This window comes from Pleurodeles waltl, chromosome 2_2, assembly GCF_031143425.1.
Source record: "Pleurodeles waltl isolate 20211129_DDA chromosome 2_2, aPleWal1.hap1.20221129, whole genome shotgun sequence".
NCBI lineage: Eukaryota > Metazoa > Chordata > Amphibia > Caudata > Salamandridae > Pleurodeles > Pleurodeles waltl.
Genome location: NC_090439.1, coordinates 67,963,422 through 67,980,272, shown reverse-complemented (window position 1 = coordinate 67,980,272; position 16,851 = coordinate 67,963,422). Strand labels below are relative to the sequence as shown.

At 47.6% G+C, this 16,851-nt stretch overlaps 1 protein-coding gene across 1 annotated transcript in view; it reads left to right on the top strand.

The window, feature by feature from the left end:
- LOC138280199 (tol-Pal system protein TolA-like) overlaps positions 1-16,851 on the top strand; it is a 689,969-nt gene that overhangs the window by 270,164 nt on the left and 402,954 nt on the right. Inside the window, exon 13 of the mRNA XM_069219461.1 lies at positions 8,755-8,943. Coding sequence (XP_069075562.1) covers positions 8,755-8,943 — 189 coding nt within the window. The remainder of the gene's footprint in view (positions 1-8,754; positions 8,944-16,851) is intronic.

Here is a 16,851-nt window from a genome sequence, read left to right as displayed (position 1 = left end):
AAGGTGTGAAACATGTTGACCTGTATTTAGGGCCAGAGGTAGTCCCTTTGCCCTTCTTTTTGTTTGATAGAGTAGAGGAGCATTATTTCCTTTTCACGCCCCTCTGTTTTTAACCTTGACCCCGAGATCTGTCACATATAATAAACTTATTGCTGTGCGGTTCTCGAGCCAATTTTAACCTATCTTCTCCCGCTCCCCTCTCCTTCGTGTAGGTTTGAATCCTTTCCTACTCTTCTCTTCGGCACGTACTTCAAAAGATCTCTGGCAAAGAGGCCCCTTGTGGGGCCCGTCGGGCATTGCAGCGCCAGCCCGACAAGGAGCAGAACCGATGATGAATCATGACATCCAGTGGATGTGTGAGGGTTGTAGCTTCTAAACATAGAAGGGCCTTTTTGACCATTGGCCATTTATGTGGAACAGTGCACTTTTCTGATTTCTCCAAAGCTGATCTTCATCTTCCCTTGTCAGCCCGGATCTTCATCCTCAGAAGGGTGGGTAGTGGCTCCTGCACCATCTGGACACTCCATCGTGGACTGGACTCTCTTCCCCCATCCTTTTGCAGATCCTCTTCTTCCAGAATCTACCGTTAGGTTCCTCTGGTCTGGTCCTGTTCTTGCAGAGTTCCTTTTCTAACTCTTCTTGTTAGTCCTTGGGAAGGCCAGATACTTAACTCTGCTCTTCTGGTCGCCACTTATGTACTTACCTCCTGGGGACCCCGGTTCTTCCAGCTCTCCTCTAACTACTCCATGTCCTTGGGTGGGGGACTCCTCTTTGCACGCCACTATTTTAGTCTATGGTTTGGTCCTCCCCTGGGGCCCTAACTATTTTCTACAATTTCCTGCCAATTCTTGTTGTTCCTTACATGAATTCCTTACTATTACTGTGATATATACAGTGTGTACTTACCTCCAGTTGGCGGACTGCTTATAAGTAATCTAGTTCAGTGTTACTATAATTTAGTACCATTATTTTTGCAACACTGTGTGGTTTCTTTCAGGTGCGATAAGTTGCTGTGTGACTGCTTTGGTATTGCAAGTGCTTTACACTCCTCCTAGATAACTCTTGACTGCTGATTCACAGCTACCTTTAGAGAGTCCTGGCTTCCCAGGCACTGTCTTCATTCACTAAAGGGGTTGCCTGAACCTGGTATAAGGTGCTAACACCATAGGTATCCCCCACACACCAGGCCAGCTTTCCACACCTAAGGTCTGCACCATGTATTGTGCCACCCTAAGGGACCCCTCACCAGACACATGCACGCTGCCATTGCAGCTTGTGTGTGTTGGTGGGTAAAAAAGGTAAAGCCTCCATGGCATTCCTCACAGGGTGCCATGCTCACAACCCACTGCCTGTGGCATAGGTAAGTCACCCCTCTAGCAGGACTTATAGCCCTAAGGCAGGGTGCTCTATACCACATGTGAGGACATAGCTTCATGGGCAATATGCCCCTACAGTGTCTAAGTCCAATCTTAGACATTGTAAGTGCAGTGTGGCCATATTGAGTACATGGGCTGGGAGCTTGTCACTACGAACTCCACAGCTCCATAATGGCTTCACTGAGGACTGGGAAGTTTGGTATCAAACTTCTCAGCACAATAAACCCACACTGATGCCAGTGTTGGATTTAATGTAAAATGCAGTACGCTTACCCCACTCCACCCCAATTCACCCCTCTATAGTTCAATCCCTCACAATCCATCCTTCCCCAGTTCAACCCAACCCACTCCAATCCAGCCGGCCCCACGCAATCCACTCCCCTACTCCATTGCAGTCCACACCACTCCAGTCCAGTCCACCCCTCTGCAGTCCAGTTCACCTTAATCCCCCTACTTCATTACATTCCAGTCCACCTTAATCAACCCCACTTCACTGGACTCGAATACAATAAATCCAATTCAATCCAGTCCACCCCACTCAAAATCCATCAATCCAATCCATCTCACTCCAGTCCAATAAATCCAATCGATCGCACCTCAATCCAGTAAATCCAATCCATCCCACTCCATTCATCCCCACTTCAGTTCAATCCAACCTACCCAGCCAGACTCCGGTCCACCCAACCCCAATCTTGTCCACCTCCCCCTCTTCCTGTCCACATCACCCCAGTCCTATCACTCCAATTCAGTTCCACCCAGTGTAATGTAATGTTCGATGGCATCTGTCGCTGTAGATACACATGTTGTGCATAGCCCGCCATCTGGTGTTGGGTCGGAGTGTTACAAGTTGTTTTTCTTCGAAGAAGTCTTTCGAGTCACGGGACCGAGGGACTCCTCCTCTTTGTCTCCATTGCACATGGGCGTCGACTCCATCTTTGATTGTTTTCTTTCCGCCATCGGGTTCGGACGTGTTCCTTTCGCTCCGGGTTTCGGAACGGAAAGTTAGCTAAATATCGGAAAAATTACGTCGGTATTGTTGCGTTCGGGATCGGCTTGGTTAGAATCGACACCGAATCGAAGAGTGAAGAGCTCTGGTACCCTTCGGAGTAGTTTTCGATCCCCCTTCGGGGCCTGGTTGGCCCGACCGTGTGTAAAACAACGCTGATGGAACGGACCCCGTTCCGTTTCTGTCCTAAATGCCACAACAAATACCCGTATACAGACCAACATTTGGTCTGTAACCTGTGCCTGTCGCCTGAGCACAGTGAAGAGACTTACGAGGCCTGTCGTGCGTTCCGGTCCCGAAAAACACTCCGTGACCGTCGAGCCAGAAGACTGCAGATGGCGTCCACGCCGACAGCTCACCGAGAGTTCGAGGAACAAGAGGAAGAAGAAACCTTCTCGATCAATGATTCGGACTCCGAAGAATTCGACGACCAAAAAAATGTGACTAAGACGTCGAAGCCAGCACACAAGTAAAGTGACAAGGCCCAGGGGACGCCACTGCCACCAGGCCATGGCTTGACCCATAAATTCGGTGACCGACCATCGGCACCGAAAAAGGCCGAAATGGTGCCGAGATCGTCCGACTCCGGTCGAGACACCGGCGCACAGCCTTCTCGGGACCGAGAAAGTGCTGCTGAAAAACATCGACGCGAGATATCGGAGCCGAAACTGCTCGACGCAGAGACAGCGGCACCGAGGAGGATCGACGCCGAGAGGTTTCCACTCCGAAAAAGAAGAAGGTCACTTCGGAGCCGAAAAAGAGTACAGACAGGGTTTCGGTGCAAAAACAACCCGCAACCGACCCACCTACCGGTTCCTATTCAGAGGAGCAATCACTGTCCTCTCAGATGCGAAAGCATAGATTTGAGGAAGCGTTGCAATCCACTGAAGTGGACCACACTCAGAAACGTATTTTTATACAGGAAGGAACAGGTAAAATAAGCACCCTTCCCCCTATTAGGAGAAAAAGGAGACTGGAGTTTCAATCAGATCAAGCACCACAAACAAAAATGGTGAAAAAGGTAACTCCGCCACCCTCTCAAAAGGTAACTCCGCCACCCTCTCCTCCACCTGTAATTAACGTTTCACTGGCACAAACTCCATCACATTCCCCGGCTCACACCACCATGAGCCAAGGTGATCAGGACCAAGACGCTTGGGACTTATACGACGCCCCAGTGTCGGAAAACAGTCCAGAGGCGTACCCTACAAAGCCCTCACCACCGGAAGATAGCACAGCATACTCACAAGTGGTGGCTAGGGCATCAGAGTTCCACAACGTGTCCCTACACTCGGAACCAGTAGAGGATGACTTCTTATTCAACACCCTCTCCTCCACCCATAGCTCCTACCAAAGCCTGCCTATGCTCCCAGGAATGCTTCGGCACGCAAAGGAAATCTTCAAGAAGCCGGTCAAGAGTAGAGCAATAACACCAAGAGTGGAAAAGAAATATAAAGCACCTCCCACAGACCCTGTTTTCATCAGCTCACAGCTGCCACCAGATTCCGTCGTAGTAGGAGCAGCTCGCAAGAGAGCCAACTCCCACACATCTGGGGATGCACCGCCCCCAGATAAAGAGAGCCGCAAGTTCGATGCAGCCGGAAAGAGAGTCGCAGTACAAGCTGCAAACCAGTGGCGCATCGCTAACTCTCAAGCACTACTTGCGCGCTATGACAGAGCCCATTGGGACGAGATGCAACACCTCATTGAGCATCTACCCAAAGAGCTACAAAAGAGGGCGAAACAGGTGGTTGAGGAAGCACAGAACATATCTAATAATCAGATACGCTCCTCTATGGATGCAGCGGACACAGCTGCAAGAACAATTAACACATCTGTGACTATCAGAAGGCACGCATGGCTACGAACGTCTGGTTTTAAACCAGAGATTCAGCAGGCAGTGCTCAATATGCCATTCAATGGGAAACAACTGTTCGGACCAGAAGTGGACACGGCGATTGAAAAACTCAAAAAGGACACTGACACTGCTAAAGCCATGGGCGCACTCTACTCCCCGCAGAGCAGAGGCACTTACAGCACCTTCCGCAAAACATCCTTTAGAGGGGGGTTTCGGGGTCAAGCCACACAAGCCAGCACCTCACAGGCCACACCGTCCAGCTACCAGGGACAGTACCAAAGGGGAGGCTTTCGAGGCCAATACAGAGGACAATTCCCTAGGAATAGGGGAAAATTTCAAAGCCCCAAAACCCCTACAACCAAACAGTGACTCACATGTCACTCATCCCCTCCACACAACACCAGTGGGGGGAAGAATAGGTCAGTATTACCAAGCATGGGAGGAAATAACTACAGACACTTGGGTCTTAGCAATTATCCAACATGGTTATTGCATAGAATTTCTGCAAATCCCTCCAAACATACCACCAAAAGCACAGAATTTATCAAAACAACATTCAGACCTTCTGGAAATAGAAGTTCAAGCATTATTGCAAAAGAACGCAATAGAACTAGTACCAAAGACACAAATAAACACAGGAGTTTATTCCCTGTACTTCCTAATACCAAAAAAGGACAAAACACTGAGACCTATCCTAGACCTCAGAACACTAAACACCTACATCAAATCGGAACACTTTCACATGGTCACGCTACAAGAAGTGTTACCATTGCTAAAGCAACAGGACTACATGACAACCTTAGATCTCAAAGACGCGTATTTCCACATACCAATACATCCGTCGCACAGGAAATACCTAAGGTTCGTATTCAAGGGAATACATTACCAATTCAAAGTATTGCCCTTCGGTTTAACAACTGCACCAAGAGTCTTCACAAAGTGCCTAGCAGTAGTGGCTGCACACATCAGAAGGCAGCAAATACACGTATTCCCGTATCTAGACGACTGGCTAATCAAGACCGACTCACTGACAAGGTGCTCGCACCACACAGATCAAGTCATGCAAACCCTCTACAAACTCGGTTTCACCATCAACTATGCAAAATCACACATTCTGCCGTGCAAGGTACAACAATACCTAGGTGCCACAATAGATACAACAAAAGGGATAGCCACTCCAAGTCCACAAAGGGTTCAAAATTTCCAAAAGATTATACAACGCATGTATCCAACACAAAAAATACAAGCGAAGATGATATTACAACTACTAGGCATGATGTCCTCATGCATAGCCATTGTCCCACACGCACGGTTGCACATGCGGCCCTTACAACAGTGCCTAGCATCACAATGGTCTCAAGCACAGGGTAAGCTTCTAGATCTGGTGTTGATAGACCGCCTAACATACCTCTCGCTTCTATGGTGGAACAACATAAATTTAAACAAGGGGCGGCCTTTCCAAGACCCAGTGCCACAATACGTGATAACAGATGCTTCCATGACAGGGTGGGGAGCACACCTCAGTCACCACAGCATACAAGGACAATGGGACGTACATCAAAGAAAGCTGCATATAAATCACCTCGAACTACTAGCAGTTTTCCAAGCATTAAAAGCATTTCAACCACTCATAACTCACAAATACATTCTTGTCAAAACAGACAACATGACAACAATGTATTATCTAAACAAACAGGGGGGGACACACTCGACACAGCTGTGCCTGCTGGCACAAAAAATATGGCAATGGGCAATTCACAACCACATTCGCCTAATAGCACAGTTTATTCCAGGGATCCAGAATCAGCTTGCAGACAATCTCTCTCGAGATCACCAACAGGTCCACGAGTGGGAAATTCACCCCCAAATTCTAAACACTTACTTCAAACGTTGGGGAACACCTCAAATAGACTTATTTGCAACGAAGGAGAACGCAAAATGCCAAAACTTCGCATCCAGATACCCACACAGGCAGTCTCAAGGCAATGCCCTATGGATGAACTGGTCAGGGATATTTGCGTACGCTTTTCCCCCTCTCCCTCTCCTTCCATATCTAGTAAACAAATTGAGTCAAAACAAACTCAAACTCATACTGATAGCACCAACATGGGCAAGGCAGCCATGGTACACAACACTGCTAGACCTATCAGTAGTACCCCACGTCAAGTTGCCCAACTGGCCAGATCTGTTAACGCAACACAACCAACAGATCAGGCATCCAAACCCAGCATCGCTGAATCTAGCAATCTGGCTCCTGAAATCCTAGAATTCGGACACTTAAACCTCACACAAGAATGTATGGAAGTCATAAAGCAAGCCAGAAGACCATCCACTAGACACTGCTATGCAAGCAAATGGAAAAGATTTGTTTGCTATTGCCATCATAATCAAATTCAACCATTACACGCATCTCCAAAAGATGTAGTGGGTTACTTACTACACTTACAAAAAACGAACCTGGCCTTCTCTTCCATTAAGATACACCTAGCAGCAATATCTGCATACCTGCAGATTACCCATTCAACTTCACTATTTAGGATACCTGTCATTAAAGCATTTATGGAAGGCCTCAAAAGAATTATACCACCAAGGACATCACCCGTTCCTTCATGGAACCTTAACATCGTCTTAACCAGACTCATGGGTCCACCCTTTGAACCTATGCACTCTTGCGAAATACAATTCCTAACCTGGAAAGTTGCATTTCTCATCGCCATCACATCTCTAAGAAGAGTAAGTGAAATTCAGGCGTTTACAATACAAGAACCTTTTATCCAACTACACAAAAATAAAGTAGTCCTAAGGACCAATCCTAAATTTTTGCCAAAGGTTATTTCACCGTTCCACCTAAATCAAACGGTAGAGCTACCAGTGTTCTTCCCACAGCCAGATTCCATAGCTGAAAGGGCACTACATACATTAGACGTCAAAAGAGCACTAATGTACTACATCAACAGAACTAAAAACATCAGGAAAACTAAACAACTGTTTATTGCATTTCAAAAACCTCACGCAGGAAACCCAATCTCGAAACAAGGTATAGCCAGATGGATAGTTAAGTGCATCCAAATATGCAAAAAGACAACTGCCCATTACACCAAGGGCACACTCAACCAGAAAGAAAGGCGCTACCATGGCCTTCCTAGGGAATATTCCAATGCACGAAATATGTAAAGCAGCCACATGGTCTACGCCTCACACATTTACCAAGCACTACTGTGTAGACGTGCTATCAGCACAACAAGCCACAGTAGGTCAAGCCGTACTAAGAACCTTATTTCAGACTACTTCCACTCCTACAGGCTGAGCCACCGCTTTTGGGGAGATAACTGCTTACTAGTCTATGCACAACATGTGTATCTACAGCGACAGATGCCATCGAACTGAAAATGTCACTTACCCAGTGTACATCTGTTCGTGGCATCAGTCGCTGAAGATTCACAAGTGCCCACCCACCTCCCCGGGAGCCTGTAGCCGTTTGGAAGTTAGCTTCAACTTTGTACATTTGTAAATATATTCAATCTTAGTTAGGTACATACTTATTCACTCCATTGCATGGGCACTATTACTAACAAACAACTCCTACCTCACCCTCTGCGGGGAAAACAATCGAAGATGGAGTCGACGCCCATGCGCAATGGAGACAAAGAGGAGGAGTCCCTCGATCCCGTGACTCGAAAGACTTCTTCGAAGAAAAACAACTTGTAACACTCCGACCCAACACCAGATGGCGGGCTATGCACAACATGTGAATCTTCAGCGACTGATGCCACGAACAGATGTACACTGGGTAAGTGACATTTTCAACACCCACCCCACTCTAATCCACCCTAATCCAAGCCACCCCACTACCTCAGTCCACTCCAGCCTACGCCATCCTATTTCCCTCCACCCCACTTCACCCCACCCCACCCCACTCCACTTCACTGTACCCACTGAACTCTGACACTGCACTCTACAACACTCTGCCACTGAACTCTACCCCCTCTATTCAACAATGCTCTACTTTCCCTATTCCACTCTGACACTGTACTCCAGCAAATCCACTCTCCACCTCTACTTCCCCGCTGCACTTTGACACTCCATGCCACTAACGTTTAGCAGTGCTGGACAGCAGCCATACTGGCGTACAACATTGCAAAAATACTTTGCCAAGCCAATAACTCTTGTATAGCCGAGACCTATTAGCTTTGCCATTGCTTGTTCATTATTGTTAATTCAGACGCCATTTTATTTTATTGGCATCTGCACCATCGATTCCAACTTATGCCGTTATGGAGTGCTGTGCCGTGCCGTGCCAGTTCTCTACATCTTTTGCATCTTCTTTTTTTTTTATCACTCATTCTGTCTTCAAAAATTAAGATCAAACACATTAATTCTGCCAATGGAAGGTGTAAGCATGTGGGAATTTCTGGTTTTGGACAGCAGTTGTATTGTACAAAATTCTCCCTCATGTCACTGTCCAAGTGCTGTGAAAGCAAAGTAAACAATTGTTCTTATTGTTTGCCATTTAGGGGAATCGCGTGTTCATGAAGAAGGTAGGAGGAGTTTTATGGAGCGTGAACGTGGTGCCCAGGATATGAGAACCCCCGAACAAAAAAAAACCCAAGAGGAATGGAAGAAATTCTTTCTCGGCGGTTCAAGTACTGAGAAGTCTACTTGGACAGATCAAATGCGAAAAAAAGAAGAACCATGGAAATTGGGTATGTTCAATATTATTTATTGCATATGACACTGGTGATCTGTGGTGTATTTTTACGATCAGGCTTAATTAAAACCGATTAGCTCTTTAAGCGATCCAAAAATCCACAAGATAAAGGATGCTAGGCAATGGGTTCAGTGCAGTTATTGATAAATTATAAGCATGTGGTCTGGTGATAATTAAAGATTAGAAAGGTCTTATGCTTGGTCTTACTTTGAAGCAGTATATTTCAAAATCTTACAAGCATGGAGAATAGAAAACCTTCTGTTGATAGTTTAGTATAGCTTAGCCAAGCTCCCTTTTCCCTCAGAGGATTTAATGACAACAAAACTTAGCATACTGTCTCTGTCAGTGCTTGCTAAAATGAATTAGTATTGTCCCTCTTTTTCTTGATCCTATCTTAGTCCTACACTGCGCATACATTTGAAAAACTACAATCCTTTAATGAAAAACAGTCATAAGCTTTCCTGTCACTCTACACTAGATTCTAATATTCGTCTTACGTGACTCTCCTGTGTGCATTTGTTGAGACTGTGTAGGCTAATGTCTAAGATGGAATGGCCTGCATCATTCCTGACTCCAACCCACAGTGATTGACCACCAGGTCAGGCGCATAGCACCTTATGTTTAAATTCTGAATTAAGTACTGCAGTATTTTTCCCCTTTCCTCCCCTTTGGAGGGGATGTACCCTTTGCTGAGACTAATCATAACGTTTGTTTGCATTCTTAATTACATGTTTTGGTTTGGAAATGCTTTTTTCACCGTTTTACATAACTTAAATGTTCATTGTAATAAAATGCCCTTCCTGGAAAGTGTTTTATTGCACTTGCTGTTTTAAATTGACCAGTGATATTTGATCTTCATGTTTTGAGTTGTACAGTCAAGAATTAATCTGCTCCAATTAGATTACATGTCAAAAAACCTTCAAGTCAGTCGAGCAGTTTTTCATGATGGATCTGTAAATAGGAACCCTGCCAAACACTGTTTTCAAGACCACAATGCCTTTAGTGAGACACCTTTGAATGCTGCCAACAGAATTCATTTAATTTGTTTCACGTTTGTCCATGCTCTTTAGGAGCAGTGTCTGCAATTTCGAGATGGGTATCAGAGAAATCCACCTAAACCAAATATCTTGATAGCAAGACTATATTTACTAAGCTATCTTACGCTGGCAAAAGTCAACTTTGGGGAGTCCGTGCTGCTCCTGTGCAACTAAGTTCTGCTCCTTGCTATTTAGCAGTTCCACTGTATACAAAAATTGAATCTGGTACGGAGGTTCTGCAAGTTCTAAAGGACAACTGTAAAGAAATGGCTCCCTGTTGCAGTTACCCCCCACTTTTTGCCTGATACTGATGCTGACTTGACTGAGAAGTGTGCTGGGACCCTGCTAACCAGGCCCCAGCACCAGTGTTCTTTCACCTAAAATGTACCATTCTCTCCACAATTGGCACAACCCTGGCACCCAGGTAAGTCCCTTGTAACTGGTACCCCTGGTACCAAGGGCCCTGATGCCAGGGAATGTCTCTAAGGGCTGCAGCATGACTTATGCCACCCTAGGGACCCCTCACTCAGCACAGACACACTGCTTGCCAGCTTGTGTGTGCTGGTGGGGAGAAAATGACTAAGTCGACATGGCACTCCCCTCAGGGTGCCATGCCAACCTCACACTGCCTGTGGCATAGGTAAGTCACCTCTCTAGCAGGCCTTACAGCCCTAAGGCAGGGTGCACTATACCACAGGTGAGGGCATATGTGCATGAGCACTATGACGCTACAGTGTCTAAGCAAAACCTTAGACATTGTAAGTGCAGGGTAGCCATAAGAGTATATGGTCTGGGAGTCTGTCAAAAACGAACTCCACAGCTCCATAATGGCTACACTGAATACTGGGAAGTTTAGTATCAAACTTCTCAGAATAATAAACCCACACTGATGCCAGTGTTGGATATATTAAAAAATGCACACAGAGAGCATCTTAGAGATGCCCCCTGTATTTTACCCAATTGTTCAGTGCAGGACTGACTGGTCTGTGCCAGCCTGCTGCTGAGAGACGAGTTTCTGACCTCATGCGGTGAGAGCCTTTGTGCTCTCTGAGGACAGAAACAAAGCCTGCTCTGGGTGGAGGTGCTTCACACCTCCCCCCTGCAGGAACTGTAACACCTAGCAGTGAGCTTCAAAGGCTCAAGCTTCGTGTTACAATGCCCCAGGGCACTCCAGCAAGTGGAGATGCCCGCCCCCTGGACACAGCCCCCACTTTTGGCGGCAAGTCCAGGAGAGATAATGAGAAAAACAAGGAGGAGTCACTGACCAGTCAGGACAGCCCCTAAGGTGTCCTGAGCTGAGGTGACTCTGACTTTTAGAAATCCTCCATCTTGTAGAAGGAGGATTCCCCCAATAGGGATAGGAATGTGACCCCCTCCCCTTGGGAGGAGGCACAAAGAGGGTGTACCCACCCTCAGGGCTAGTAGCCTTTGGCTACTAACCCCCCAGACCTAAACATGCCCTTAAATTTAGTATTTAAGGGCTTCCCTGAACCTAAGAATTTAGATTCCTGAAACTACAGAAGAAGAGGACTGCTGAGCTGAAAAACCCCTGCAGAAGAAGAACAGAAGACACCAACTGCTTTGGCCCCAGTCCTACCGGCCTGTCTCCTGCCTTCCAAAGAAACCTGCTCCAGCGACGCTTCCCAAAGGACCAGCGACCTCTGAAACCTCAGAGGTCTGCCCTGCTTCAAGAAAGACAAGAAACTCCCGAGGACAGCCGCCCTGCTCCAAAAAGACTGCAACTTTGTTTCAAAGGAGCAGATTTAAAGACCCCTGCAACTCCCCGCAAGAAGCGTGAGACTTGCAACACTGCACCCGGCGACCCCGACTCGACTGGTGGAGAACCAACACCTCAGGGAGGACCCTCTGGCGACTCCAAGACCGTGAGTAACCAAAGTTGTCCCCCCTGAGCCCCCACAGCGACGCCTGCAGAGGGAATCCAGAGGCTCCCCCTGACCGCGACTGCCTGCTTCTCAGATCCCGAAGCCTGGTAAAGACTCTGCACCCGCAGCCCCCAGGACCTGAAGGATCCAAACTCCAGTGCAGGAGTGACCCCCAGGAGGCCCTCTCCCTTGCCCAGGTGGTGGCTACCCCGAGGACCCCCACCCTTGCCTGCCTGCATCACTGAAGAGATCCCTTGGTCTCCCATTGATTTCAATTACAAACCAGACGCTTGTTTGCACACTGCACCCGGCCGCCTCGCGCTGCTGAGAGTGTACTTTCTCTGTGGACTTGTGTCGTCCCCCCCCCCCCGCCCCCCGGTGCCCTACAAAAACCCCCTGGTCTGCCCTCCGAAGACGCGGGTACTTACCTGCTGGCAGACTGGAACCAGGGCACCCCCTTCTCCATTGAAGCCTATGCGTTTTGGGCACTACTTTGACCTCTGCACCTGACCGGCCCTGAGCTGCTGGTGTGGTAACTTTGGTGTTGCTCTGAACCCCCAACGGTGTGCTACCTTGGACCCAAACTTGAACCCCGTAGGTGGTTTACTTACCTGCAAAAACTAACAAACACTTACTCCCCCCAGGAACTGTTGAAAATTGCACTGTCTAGTTTTAAAATAGCTATATGTGATTTATTTGAAAAGTGTATATGCTATTTTGATTATTCAAAGTTCCTAAAGTACCTACCTGCAATACCTTTCATTTGAAGTATTACATGTAAAATTTGAACCTGTGGTTCTTAAAATAAACTAAGAAAATATATTTTTCTATACAAAAACCTATGGGCCTGGAATTGTCTTTGAGTGTGTGTTCCTCATTTATTGCTTGTGTGTGTACAACAAATGCTTAACACTACTCCTTTGATAAGCCTACTGCTCGACCACACTACCACAAAATAGAGCATTAGTATTATCTCTTTTTGCCACTATCCTACCTCTAAGGGGAACCCTTGGACTCTGTGCATACTATTCCTTACTTTGAAATAGTGCATACAGAGCCAACTTCCTACACCCCCTTCCTCTCAGCAGCTCTTGCACTCCTTGACCGCCGACCGAAACAGCCTCCTTGAAATTCCTGCACTGTACGCATAAATCCAAGCAATGCATAAAGCAGGACCTCTGCACCTTGTGCAGCATACGTACGCAGAAATAGTCGGTTGTAAGGAAATGCCTCCTTGGCATGGTTGCCCCCTGACTTTTTGCCTTTGCTGATGCTATGTTTACAATTGAAAGTGTGCTGAGGCCTGCTAACCAGGCCCCAGCACCAGTGTTCTTTCCCTAACCTGTACTTTTGTATCCACAATTGGCAGACCCTGGCATCCAGATAAGTCCCTTGTAAATGGTACTTCTAGTACCAAGGGCCCTGATGCCAAGGAAGGTCTCTAAGGGCTGCAGCATGTCTTATGCCACCCTGGAGACCTCTCACTCAGCACAGACACACTGCTTGCCAGCTTGTGTGTGCTAGTGAGAACAAAACGAGTAAGTCGACATGGCACTCCCCTCAGGGTGCCATGCCAGCCTCTCACTGCCTATGCAAGTATAGGTCAGTCACCCCTCTAGCAGGCCTTACAGCCCTAAGGCAGGGTGCACTATACCATAGGTGAGGGTACCAGTGCATGAGCATGGTACCCCTACAGTGTCTAAACAAAACCTTAGACATTGTAAGTGCAGGGTAGCCATAAGAGTATATGGTCTGGGAGTTTGTCAAACACGAACTCCACAGCACCATAATGGCTACACTGAAAACTGGGAAGTTTGGTATCAAACTTCTCAGCACAATAAATGCACACTGATGCCAGTGTACATTTTATTGCAAAATACACCCCAGAGGGCACCTTAGAGGTGCCCCCTGAAACTTAACCGACTGTCTGTGTAGGCTGACTAGTTCCAGCAGCCTGCCACACTAGCGACATGTTGCTGGCCCCATGGGGAGAGTGCCTTTGTCACTCTGAGGCCAGTAACAAAGCCTGCACTGGGTGGAGATGCTAACACCTCCCCCAGGCAGGAGCTGTAACACCTGGCGGTGAGCCTCAAAGGCTCACCCCTTTGTCACAGCCCAGCAGGGCACTCCAGCTTAGTGGAGTTGCCCGCCCCCTCCGGCCACGGCCCCCACTTTTGGCGGCAAGGCTGGAGGGAACAAAGAAAGCAACAAGGAGGAGTCACTGGCCAGTCAGGACAGCCCCTAAGGTGTCCTGAGCTGAGGTGACTCTAACTTTTAGAAATCCTCCATCTTGCAGATGGAGGATTCCCCCAATAGGGTTAGGATTGTGACCCCCTCCCCTTGGGAGGAGGCACAAAGAGGGTGTACCCACTCTCAGGGCTAGTAGCCATTGGCTACTAACCCCCCAGACCTAAACACGCCCTTAAATTTAGTATTTAAGGGCTACCCTGAACCCTAGAAAATTAGATTCCTGCAACAACAAGAAGGACTGCCTAGCTGAAAACCCCTGCAGAGGAAGACCAGAAGACGACAACTGCCTTGGCTCCAGAAACTCACCGGCCTGTCTCCTGCCTTCCAAAGAACTCTGCTCCAGCGACGCCTTCCAAGGGACCAGCGACCTCTGAATCCTCTGAGGACTGCCCTGCTTCGAAAAAGACAAACTCCCGAGGACAGCGGACCTGCTCCAAAAAGACTGCAACTTTGTTTCCAGAAGCAGCTTTAAAGAACCCTGCAACTCCCCGCAAGAAGCGTGAGACTTGCAACACTGCACCCGGCGACCCCGACTCGGCTGGTGGAGAACCAACACCTCAGGGAGGACCCCCGGACTACTCTACGACTGTGAGTACCAAAACCTGTCCCCCCTGAGCCCCCACAGCGCCGCCTGCAGAGGGAATCCCGAGGCTTCCCCTGACCGCAACTCTCTGAAACCTAAGTCCCGACGCCTGGAAAAGACCCTGCACCCGCAGCCCCCAGGACCTGAAGGACCGGACTTTCACTGGAGAAGTGACCCCCAGGAGTCCCTCTCCCTTGCCCAAGTGGAGGTTTCCCCGAGGAAGCCCCCCCTTGCCTGCCTGCAGCACTGAAGAGATCCGTTGATCTCTCATAGACTAACATTGAAAACCCGACGCTTGTTTCTACACTGCACCCGGCCGCCCCCGCGCTGCTGAGGGTGAAATTTCTGTGTGGGCTTGTGTCCCCCCCGGTGCCCTACAAAACCCCCCTGGTCTGCCCTCCGAAGACGCGGGTACTTACCTGCAAGCAGACCGGAACCGGGGCACCCCCTTCTCTCCATTCTAGCCTATGCGTTTTGGGCACCACTTTGAACTCTGCACCTGACCGGCCCTGAGCTGCTGGTGTGGTGACTTTGGGGTTGCTCTGAACCCCCAACGGTGGGCTACCTTGCACCAAGAACTGAACCCTGTAAGTGTCTTACTTACCTGGTAAAACTAACAAAAACTTACCTCCCCCAGGAACTGTGAAAATTGCACTAAGTGTCCACTTTTAAAATAGCTATTTGTGAATAACTTGAAAGGTATACATGCAATTGAAATGATTCAAAGTTCCTAATGTACTTACCTGCAATACCTTTCAAACAAGATATTACATGTTAAATTTGAACCTGTGGTTCTTAAAATAAACTAAGAAAAGATATTTTTCTATAACAAAACCTATTGGCTGGATTTGTCTCTGAGTGTGTGTACCTCATTTATTGTCTATGTGTATGTACAACAAATGCTTAACACTACTCCTTGGATAAGCCTTCTGCTCGACCACACTACCACAAAATAGAGCATTAGTATTATCTCTTTTTACCACTATTTTACCTCTAAGGGGAACCCTTGGACTCTGTGCATGCTATTCCTTACTTTGAAATAGCACATACAGAGCCGACTTCCTACATTGGTGGATCAGCGGTGGGGTACAAGACTTTGCATTTGCTGGACTACTCAGCCAATACCTGATCCCACGACAAATTCCAAAATTGTCATTAGAAATTGATTTTTGCAATTTGAAAAGTTTTCTAAATTCTTAAAAGACCTGCTAGGGCCTTGTGTTAGATCCTGTTTAGCATTTCTTTTAGAGTTTAAAAGTTTGTAAAAGTTTGAATTAGATTCTAGAACCAGTTTTAGATTCTTAAAAAGTATTCCAACTTTTAGAAGCAAAATGTCTAGCACAGATGTGACTGTGGTGGAACTCGACACCACACCTTACCTCCATCTACAGATGAGCGAGCTAAGGTCACTCTGTAAACTAAAGAAAATAACCATAGGCCCCAAACCTACCAAAATACAGCTCCAGGAGCTTTTGGCAGAGTTTGAAAAGGCCAACCCCTCTGAGGGTGGCAACTCAGAGGAAGAGGATAGTGAATTGGAGGAAGATTCCCCCCTACCAGTCCTATCTAGGGAGGACAGGGCCTCTCAAGCCCTGACTCCAAAAATACTAGTCAGAGTGTAAAGAAATGGCTCCCTGTTGCAGTTACCCCCCACTTTTTGCCTGATACTGATGCTGACTTGACTGAGAAGGGTGCTGGGACCCTGCTAACCAGGCCCCAGCACCAGTGTTCCTTCACCTAAAATGTACCATTGTTTCCACAATTGGCACACCCTGGCATTCAGATAAGTCCCTTGTAACTGGTACTTCTAGTACCAAGGGCCCTGATGCCAAGAAAGGTCTCTAAGGGCTGCAGCATGTCTTATGCCACCCTAGAGACCCCTCACTCAGCACAGACACACTGCTTACAAGCCTGTGTGTGCTAGTGAGAACAAAATGAGTAAGTCGACATGGCACTCCCCTCAGGGTGCCATGCCAGCCTCTCACTGCCTATGCAGTATAGGTAAGACACCCCTCTAGCAGGCCTTACAGCCCTAAGGCAGGGTGCACTATACCATAGGTGAGGGTACCAATGCATGAGCACTGTGCCCCTACAGTGTCTAAACAAAACCTTAGACATTGTAAGTGCAGGGTAGCCATAAGAGTATATGG